This window comes from Dipodomys ordii, unplaced genomic scaffold (genome assembly GCF_000151885.1).
Source record: "Dipodomys ordii isolate 6190 unplaced genomic scaffold, Dord_2.0 Scaffold53, whole genome shotgun sequence".
In the NCBI taxonomy this organism is placed as follows: Eukaryota; Metazoa; Chordata; class Mammalia; order Rodentia; family Heteromyidae; genus Dipodomys; species Dipodomys ordii.
The window spans coordinates 3,350,053-3,360,525 of record NW_012267269.1 but is presented as its reverse complement, the minus strand read 5'-3'; the positions used below and the strand labels follow the sequence as shown (position 1 = coordinate 3,360,525).

Below are 10,473 nucleotides of genomic sequence, written 5' to 3'. Positions count from 1 at the left end.
CAGAAAGAATGATATCATACCATTTGTAAGAAACTGGAAAGACTTGGAAAAATTATATTAAGTAAGCAAAGTAAGCCAGACCCAGAAAAAGATAGGTTGTATGGTTTTCCTCATTTGTATCAGCCACAATTTGCCTATAAATCTATAAATAAACATACTAGATGGTAAGCAAGGGGTTACAAATGAATTAACTGAAGTGTAATATACCCTATGAAGTACCCAAATAGTATAATTGTTTAAAAACACTAAGTCAGAACACAACAAAGTACCAGGAAATAGGTACCTGCAAGAGCAGAGGGTGGGGCCCAGGGGAGAGGAATCAAAGAATAAAGCTGGAAGGGCTGAGAATGCAGGCAAGAATTCATTGTATATGCCACAGAATCAAGCAATACAATGGAAGAGGTGGATGGAAGGGGGATAAAGATGTTGTGATGGTGACATAAATCAAGAGGAAACATTTTAGATATTCCAACGCCCTAAAGAGAAACTACCTTGCCCTAATTTCCATAATAAGAGTCCTGAAACAGTTTTTAACTAAACTAGGTAATGAAATAATAAAAACAAAAAGGTATTAATTAAACATTTATTTACAGTACTGAAAATTTTAAATAATATAATTTACAAGAAAAACTGGCTAAAGTAATATTTCTGGTGGTAGTGACATTTGAACTCAGGGCAACTCATTTGCTAGGTAGGTGCACTACTGTTAAGCCATGCTTCTGGCCTTTTTCTGCTGGGACTCATTTCCACCCAAGTCCTTGATCCCACCAAATCTGCCTATTTTAGGCTCCCAATTATAGACGGAATGTTAGTGTGTACCACAAAACTTTGTGTACCACAAAAATTTGTTCATACATAATATACTTTGAAATCTAAAGAAGTATATTTAAAGTGTTAACAGTATTTGCTTCCAGGAGATGGAATTAGAAAACATTTTTTCTTTCTTTTTAGGAATAACTAACTATACATAGACTATCCAAGAAAAATTTATTAAGTTTAAATAAACAAGCAAGGGCTGGGAAGATGGCTCAGTGGTAGAGCACTTGTCTTGCATGCTTGAGGCCCTGGGTTCAATTCCTCAGCACCACATAGCAGAAAAAAAAAAGCCAGAAGTGGCACTATGGCTCAAGTGGTAGAGCGCTTGCCTTGAGCTGAAGAGCTGGGGGATAGCGCACAAGCCCAGAGTTCAGGCCCCACGACCGGACCCAAAAACAAAAATAAATATACAAGCAAAATGTATGAAGTAAAAAATCCTATTGAACTAATCTACTTGAAGATAACACTGAAAACCTTATGAACAACTCTGAACATAAAGAAATTAGTCAAAATTAAAATATTAAAATACTACTATGTAAACTGTAATTTCAGAACAAGAATCAAGATAAATTCTATAGCAATAAAGGGAACTCTTCTACAGGAGGATATAACAATTATAAATACACAGCAAATGCTAGAGCACCCAAATTCATCAGACAAACACTACTTACCCTAAAATCATACATAGATCCAAACACATTGCTAGTTGATGACTTTAACACACCACTGTCACCTCTGGATAGATCAACCCAGCAAAAACTCAACAGAGAAACCTCAGAATTTAACAACTGCATAGACCAGCTAGACTTAACAGACATCTACAGAATATTTTACCCAGTAGTATCAGAATATATGTTCTTCTTGGAAGCACATGGAACATTCTCCAAAATATACCATGTTTTAGATCACAAAGCAAATCTGTGCAAATTCAGAACTTATTCTCTACATTATTTCAGACCACAGTGGAATAAAATAAGAGCTCAATACCAAAAGCCACCATAGAAAATTCTGTAACTCACAGAGACTAAACAATACATTGTGGAATCAGCACTGGGTCATTGAAGAGATCGGAAAGGAAATTCAACTGTTCATGGTAATTAATAAAAATGAACAAATAAAATTCCAGCTCCTCTGGGACACAACAAAGGCAGAATTCAGAGGAAAATTTATAGCTCTGAGTTTCTACATCAACAAATTGGAAAAATCTCAAATCATCAGTTTAATGATGGACTTAAGTTCCTTGAAAATGAGCAACAAGACAAACTCCAACAGAGTGGATGGAAACAAATAATTAAATCAGAATTAACTGATTTAGAGTCCACAAAACTTGTAAGGACCAACAAAACAATTAACAAAATTGGCAGAACCTTAGCAAATCTGACCAAAAAGAAAAAAAAGGGGGGGGAGGGCAATACCCAAATGAAACCAAGATCTAAACCAATAGACCCATATCAAGTATTGAAATAGATATGGCAATAAAAGACCTCCCATCCGAGAAAAGCCCAGTACCAGATGGATTCATAACTGAATTCTATAAGGTCTTCAAAGGAGAACTCACTCCAATACTCCTCGAACGCTTTAATGAAATTGAAAGTGAAAGATCACTACCAAACTCATTCTATGAGGTAAGCATAATCCTCACCCCAAAACCAGATCAGGACTCATGAAAGAAAGAGAACTATAGGCCCATTTCTTTAGTGAACGTTCATAAAAAAAACTTCTCAATAAAATTCTGGCCAATCAACTTCAACAGCTAATCAAAAAACTCATACACTATGATTAAACAAGATTCATTCCAGGGATGCAAAGCTCATTCACTATACACAGTCAATTAATGTAATTCAACACACATCAATAGGACCAAGGACAAGAACCACATGATCATCTCCAAGAAGCAGAAAAATCATTTGACAAGCTCCACCACCTCTTTATGATGAAAGCTGTGGAGAAACTAGAAACCCATGGCACATTCCTCAATATAATAAAGGCTGTATACTTAATGGTGAAAAGTTAGAAATACTTCCTCTGAAATAAGGAACAAGACAAGGGTGTCTGCTCTCTCCACTCCTCTTCAATATTGTATTGGAATTCCTAGCCAGAACAGTAAGATCCAAATAGGGAAAGAAGAAGTAAAACTCTCCCCTCTTTGCAGGTGACATGATCCTCCATTTTAAGAAGCCATCGAATCCTCTCCCTAGTTACTCAAGCTGGTCCAAAATTTTGGCAAAGTAGCAAGGTATATTAATGCACAAAAATAAGTAGCTTTTCTGTATGCCAACAATGAAAAGATAAGGATGAAATCAGGAAAGCAATTCCTTTTGTAATAGCCTCAAAAATAATAAAATACATAGGAATTAACAACCAAAGAGGTGAAGGACCTCTATGATGAAAACTTTATAAACCTAAAAAAGGAAATTAAAACAGATTTAAGGATGTGGAAAAAAATCTCCCATGCTCCTGGACTGGGAGGTTTAACATCATGGCAAATGATGTTAAAATGGCAATTCTGCCCAAAGCTCTCTTCAAATTCAATGCAATGCCAATCAATATCCATCAATATGCCAACATCACTGTTTAACGAAATAGAAGATGCAATCTAAATATTCATATGGAATAAAAGACTTTGAATAGCAAAAACAATTCTTAACAGGAAAAACAGTGCTGGAGGAATATCAGTACCAAACTTCAAACTCTTGTTATAGAGCCAAAATTATAAAAACAGCTTGGAACTGGCACATGGACAGGCCTGAGAACCAATAGAATAGAATTAAAGACCCAGAATTATCACACAGATATATGGCCATCTTTGATAAGAGAGCCAAAATATCGTAGATGCTTACATATCAGCCTGCACCAGAATCACCTCCAAATGGATCAGACCTTGAGGAAAGAGCAGATATCCTGAAAGGATAAGGACATGGGATAGATTAGAGCTCCTTGGCACTGGTTGAAACCTCCTAAATAAAGATCCAGAAACAGAACAAATCAAATAAAGGATGGATAAATGGAACTGCATTAAACTGCAGTGATTCTTCATGGCAAAGTACATAGCCAGCAAGATAAATAGAAATCCCACAGATTGGGAGAAGATCTGTACTAGCTATACAACAGACAAGGGCCTCATATTAAAAACATACCTAGAGCTCAAAAAATTAAATCCCCAACAACAAATCCTCAAAGAAACAATTGCCTGATTAATAAATGGGCTAAAGACTTGAAGAAGAGTTCCCTGAAGAGGAAATAATAGCCAATAGACACATGAAGAAATGTTCAACATCTCTGGTCATAAAAGAAATGCAAATCAAAACTACATTGAGATTCCAACTTCACCCTGTTAGAATGGCCATTATTAAGAAAACAAATAATAACAAATGCTGGTGGGGATGTGGTCAAAAGGGAGGCTACTACACTGTTGGTAGGAATGTGAACTGGTTCAACCACTCTGCAGTATGGAGGTTCCTCAAAAGATTAAACATAGATCCAGCAATCCCACTCTTGAGCATTTACCCAAATGATCACAAGCTAGGCCACACTAGAGCTACAAGCACAACTTTACTCATTGCACCATTATTTACCATGGCTAAGATATGGAACCAGATGCCCCTTAATAGAGGAATGGATCAAGAAAATGCGGTATATACGTAATGGAATTCTATGCTTCCATCAGAAAGAATAGCATCGCCCATTCATAAGAAAATGGAAAGACTTGAAAAAATCAAGTAGGCTCTCTGGTTTCTCTAGTTTGTAATAATCAGTATCTGTCTAGCAGAGGATCCTAGCAGAGGATCACAATAGCTCAATAGCTATGTACATATGACCATATAAAATGATGTTAATCAAAATGAACTCCAAAATATGGAAACGCGGGTTTTGTTTTTGTTTTTAATGTACTGTGTGGTTATTTCTTTTTTTCTTTCATTTTTTTTCCTTTGGTTTATTCCATGTCACTGTTTTTTTTATTTTGGTACCCTGTGCCTTGTATATATGTTTATCTGATGGGGGTGGGGGAAGGTAAATGGGAGAAAAACAAGGCAGGGGATAACAACATTTGAGAAGAAATATACTCATTACTTACTTATGTAACTGTAACTCCTCTGTACATCACCTATATAATAAAATAAAAATTTTAAAGAAAGATATACACACACAAATACAAACACACTCATACTTGTGGAAGTAATGTTTGAGGATCGAAAAAAGGAAAATGGAGTTTAATCTACACAAAGAAAGTATAAAAATATTAAACAGGCCTGGAACCATCATTCAAGTGGTAGAACACTTGTCTAGCAAGCATAAATATGTAATTTCAATTCCCAGTAATAATTTCTTTAAAAAATAGAATAGAAAGGGAAAAAAGATATTAATTTTTTGGTAAAAGTAATTTTATAAAGAGGGGTTACAGATACATAAGTAAGAAAATTAGTACAATTCTTGTCAAACATTATTTCCCCTCCTTCATTTTAGCCTGCTATCCCTATCCCCCCAACTCCCCTCTCAACCAAGTTGTTTTCCAACACAATGTCTTGAGAATATCACTGTTGCATTGATTCACCTTTTGTCCTTTGTCTCACTATTTCTGTGATTCCCCTTCCAAATCCCAAACCAGATAAACTTATATATGATACAAAGGGTACTAAAATAAAAACAGTGACAACAATGGGTAAACCAAATGGGGAAAAAATGAAAGAAAAAAGAAACAGCTTCATACAGTACACTAAGAAAAAAAAAACTCTTGTTTCTATATCAGCTTGTTTTGGTTTTTTTTCTGCCTCAATATTAATAAGCACAACAAAATGTTTAATTCTCTAAAATGATTATTGGATAAAATAAACATAATCCTAGAGGAAAGATATGGTATGTTTCCCAAATTACCCAGATCAAAACTTAGTTAGGACAATTTATCCAAATAAGGAAATATTAGCTCCCCCTTTCCAAATTTAGTAAAGGAACTAAGGAGAGAATTTATGCTTTCAGGCAGTTCATTTGGGAGAGCTACTCAAAAGTACTTCATCTCACAGATGTTCTTAACTTCTTAGAATAAACTTCTCTAGTATTGGGATAGGCCTCTTTATATCTAGCCTGGAAATATCCCCAAACTATGTTCCTATCTTTCCCTTGGTTTCTATTACATTAATAATTTTTACCTCTCTAACTGAATGTCTATTTTAAGCTTTATGAGGTAACAAAGGAAGTAGAATAGTATTTATGCAGATAACTAGGGAAAAAAGCACTCAGGTACTGGAGGGAAGCGCAAAGATCTTGAAGCTGAAGAATGCTCAAGAAACAAGGAGAAAAACAAAGGAGGAGGTAACAACGTCCAATAAGAAATGTACTCGTTACCTTACTCATGTAACTGTAACCCCTTTATACAATATTTTTACAATAAAAATATATACAAAAAAATGTTACTATTCTTTTATATAATAAATTTCATCATAACAACTAAAAAAAAAGAAACAAAATGAAGATTAATATGGCTAAAGGGGAGTAATTAAGAGAAAGTGAAGACATACCAGAGAGGTAATACAAGGTCAGATCATATAGATCTCTACAGGTTATAGAGAGAATTTAGGCTTTATCTTCCATGGGCTGTAAAAACACTGGAAAGACTGAAGAGAAATGTTATCTAATCTGACTCACTTGGTTTTAGCAAAAGTATATTGTTGAGTGTGGACTTGAGTCTAATGCCTGAGCAGAGAAACAAAGTAAAAGTAAGACAGAAATCTAAGTGATACATGATGATGGTATGGACAGAATGGTGATAGCAGGGGAGATGAGAAATAGAACTCTAGGCATGTGTTGAAAAGAGGGGAGACAGCAGCTTAGCTTTGAACATAATGAGTATAGGATGACCACTAGATACTTAAGCAAAGTAAACAATTAGATACACTCTGTCCTTGAGTTCAAAGAAAGAGATTCAGTGTAGATAAAGTTGGGAATCCTCTGCATAAAAACAATACAGTTTTTGAAATGACAGATAATTGGATAAAACTACCTAGAAGGTAAATCTAAACAGGAAAAAAAAACAGATATCAAGAACTAGGAAAAAAAACTCAAAGAATAAAAACACACAACTATATTCCATTGAAAGTCAACAATTTTAAAATATCTACCAAGAAACTATCATCAACAGTAACAAAGAGAGAAAACAAAGTTATTAATAAGAGCAGTTTCAAATCATTTTAGCAATAGAGCCTGGTTTAGTAACAAAAACACAATGAGCAATCCTATCACATTCAGCTGCTCTCACTGAAGAGGAGAGGACTGGATTTACTCTCCTGCTTGGTATCATTCTTGTCCTTGGAGAACACAAAGGAATACAGAATATAGATAGAAATCTATTGCCCCAATGTCCTACTTAAAAATACAGGTTTAAAGATGTTTATTAAAGGTATTTATTTTATGTTAATTGCCAATAATAGCCCTTTTGCTGTGTTTTTCCCCAGAACACACAGATTAAAATAAATTGGAAACTTTTAACAAAATAGTTTGTACTTGTTAACTTCCATGAGCTTCACGAGCCTCAGCTGTTCAAAGGGAATAAAACTGGTATCAGCATAAATCAATATAAATATGTTAAGTATATAACTTATCATATATAAGTTAAGTAAATAACTTATCATAGGGGTCAGGAATGGTGCTCATGCCTATAACTCTAGCTGCTCAGGAGATAGAAATTGAGATGAATGGAGTTCAAGCCTGCCTAGACAAAAGGTTAACACAAATCCCCATGTCAACAAACAAGCTGGGCATGTTGGTACATGACTGTAATCCCAACAGGTAACAATTGGTTATGACTGCTCATTGTCCAAGAACAATGCAGGGTAAAGGAACAATACCCTACCTGAAAAATAACTAAAGTAAAAAAGGACTGGGAGGATGGCTCAAGTAATAAAGCACCTTCCTTGCACACAGGAGGACATAAATTAAATCTTAGTTGTGCCAATAAATAATTAAAATATAATTACATCAAACAGATAAATAATTCAATAAGTGTTTCTTTAAATTACTAGCTATAATTGTTGCTGCTGAATAAGCATAATTAGGTGTCCTTAAATGTAAAATAACTATTGAAAGTAAACATACAAAAGAGAAAAATCCTTTGAAAATATTGATCCTGAAGACCCTGTCAACATTACCTTTTTGTTTGTGCACACTTGTCAATAAAATGTACAATTTTATAATGAGGTCTACCTAAGTCATAAACTAGAATTGTATTTGATCAAATAACTTCTTATAAAAAGAAGGCTGAACAATTCCTTTCCCTGAATTCTTTTTGGTTTAGGGGTTATATGCCTGGCATGTTTCACAGAAGATATAAAACTTTAATTTTCAAAAAAAATAAACTAAGAAGTAAGTGTACATCTATTTTTCAATGATTCAGCTGTAAACAAGCTAAGGCAGAAAACTTCAAATATTATCAAATTCAATTACAGTTCTTTTTTTTTTTTCTGGTCGTGGGGCCTGAACTCTGGGTCTGGACACTGTCCCTCAGCATTTCAGCTCAAGGCTAGTGCTCTACCACTTGAGCCACAGTGTCACTTCCAGTCTTCTAGTAGTTTATTGGAGATAAGAGTCTCATAAACTTTCTTGTTTGGGCTGGCTTTGAACCACCACCCTCAGATCTCATTCGCCCCAGTAGCTAAGAGTACACGTGAAAGCCACCAGCATCTAGCTTGTTGGTTACTGTTTTTTGTTTGTTGTTGTTGTTGTTGTTGTTGTCTTGTCGGGTCTCAACTCTGGGCCTGGGCACTGTTTCTCAGCTCTTCAGCTCAACGCTAGTGCTCTACCACTTGAGCCACAGCGCCACTTCTGACTTTTTCTGCTTATGTGGTGCTGAGGATCGAATCCAGGGCCTCATGCATGCAAGGCAAGCACTCTACCACTGAGCCATCTTCCCAGCCCTACAGCTCATTTTTAATTTGGAAGAAATACAAGTAAAAAGAATCAATTAAAAGGCAAAAATTTCTAAAACTAAATATTCAATTGATTTTCCTAAGTTCATACATAAAACTTTGTACTTTTATGAAAGAAAAGCAGAAACATACTTTTTGATGTGATATACTTTCAGCTGTGTGAATGTCTTCCTGATTTTTCAGTACTTTTTGTGTGTCCATATTGAGAACCTGAAGTTGCTGGATCAGCTCAGCTTGCTGTGCTGTATGTTCACTGTTCTGTTTGTATAGGTTCTGTAACTCCTGCAATTCTTTCCTGTGCAAAGTAAATAATATATGCAAGCTTGAATACAAATCATCTCACCTAAGGTTCACCTAAGGTTGGAGATTAGCTTCCTGTTTTTCATTTATTATTCTTTACTACAGGAAAATATAATAAAAAATATATAAAGTATTGATAGAACTACTATGATTTTCAAAGGTAAATACTTATCAATTTTCTATTATGGCTTGATAGTAATAAAATCCCTGGATACATGGTCATAGGACCACCTTCCTGTTGAAATTAAATCAGTACTACAGTTCCAAGAATCAACAAACAATCTCAACTACAGTTATCAAATCATTTTGAGCAGAGGATAAGTCCATTTTCATTTTGTATAATACAGAACTTGAAATACATTTACAAGTGTTGCAAAAGGCAATTAAGCATCACTGCTAATATTAGTTTGAAATCACAGGGGCCTAAAATAAGACCAAGATAAGGAGTCACCAAAGTCAGAAGGAGAGAGAATAGCATAAGGAAAAACCAATCTGTGTAAGTTCCCATGTGATTACTAGTAAGAAGGAAGAAAAAAGACCTATTGGTGGTAATCACCACGAGAATCACACCTCTGTGTTAGACATTTTGAAAATGCTGCAGCAGTAAGTCCTGTGTGATACATATTATGTAAAATTAGAAATTATTTTATATATTCTATTTGAAAAGAAAAATACTTATGGAAATGCATTTCATCAAAATTTATTTTATAAGCCAGGTGTGATGTCTCATACCTTGCTACTCAGAAGGCTGAGATTGTGAGGACCATGATTCAAGACCAACAACGGCAAAAAAAAAAAAAAAAACTCATTAGATCCTCATATCAAACAATTAAAAACTGGGTGCAGTGATACAGGTGCATTATCCCACATGTATATTCTTCCAACATGGGAGGAAAATAAGTCCAGTCAAAAAGCAGGACCCTATTCAAAACATAAAGAAAAAGGACTACAGGTACAGCATAAGTAGTACAGCAGGACCTGCATATCAAGCACAAGTCCCTAAATTCAAATTCCAGCGCCCCAAAAAAGGTATACTTCATATTATTCACATTTTGAGATTTCATCTTAAATAGTATTTTCTTAACCTAGAGTTTCACACTGGTATTTCATAAAAATAAACTAAAGTTTTAAAGTACAAAAGAAATATGCAGGCTGGGCACCAGTGGCTCACACCTGTAATCCTAGCTACTCAGGAGCCTGAGATCTGAGATTCGCAGTTCAAAGTCAGCCCAGTCAGTAAAGACTGTGAGACTCTTAACTCCAATAAAACACCAGAAAACTGGAAGTAGCGCTGTGGCTCAAGTGGTAGAGTGCTAGCCGTGAGCTGAAGAGCTGAGGGACAGTGTGCCCAGGCCCAGAGTTCAAGCCCCACAACTGACAAAAAAGAAAGAAAGAAAGAAAGAAAGAAAGAAAGAAAGAAAGAAAGAAAGAAAGAAAGAAA

General features: G+C 35.1%; 1 protein-coding gene across 1 annotated transcript in view; it reads right to left on the bottom strand.

The window, feature by feature from the left end:
• Cntln (centlein, centrosomal protein) overlaps nt 1-10,473 on the bottom strand; it is a 192,596-nt gene that overhangs the window by 130,163 nt on the left and 51,960 nt on the right. Inside the window, exon 6 of the mRNA XM_013020759.1 lies at nt 8,865-9,027. Coding sequence (XP_012876213.1) covers nt 8,865-9,027 — 163 coding nt within the window. The remainder of the gene's footprint in view (nt 1-8,864; nt 9,028-10,473) is intronic.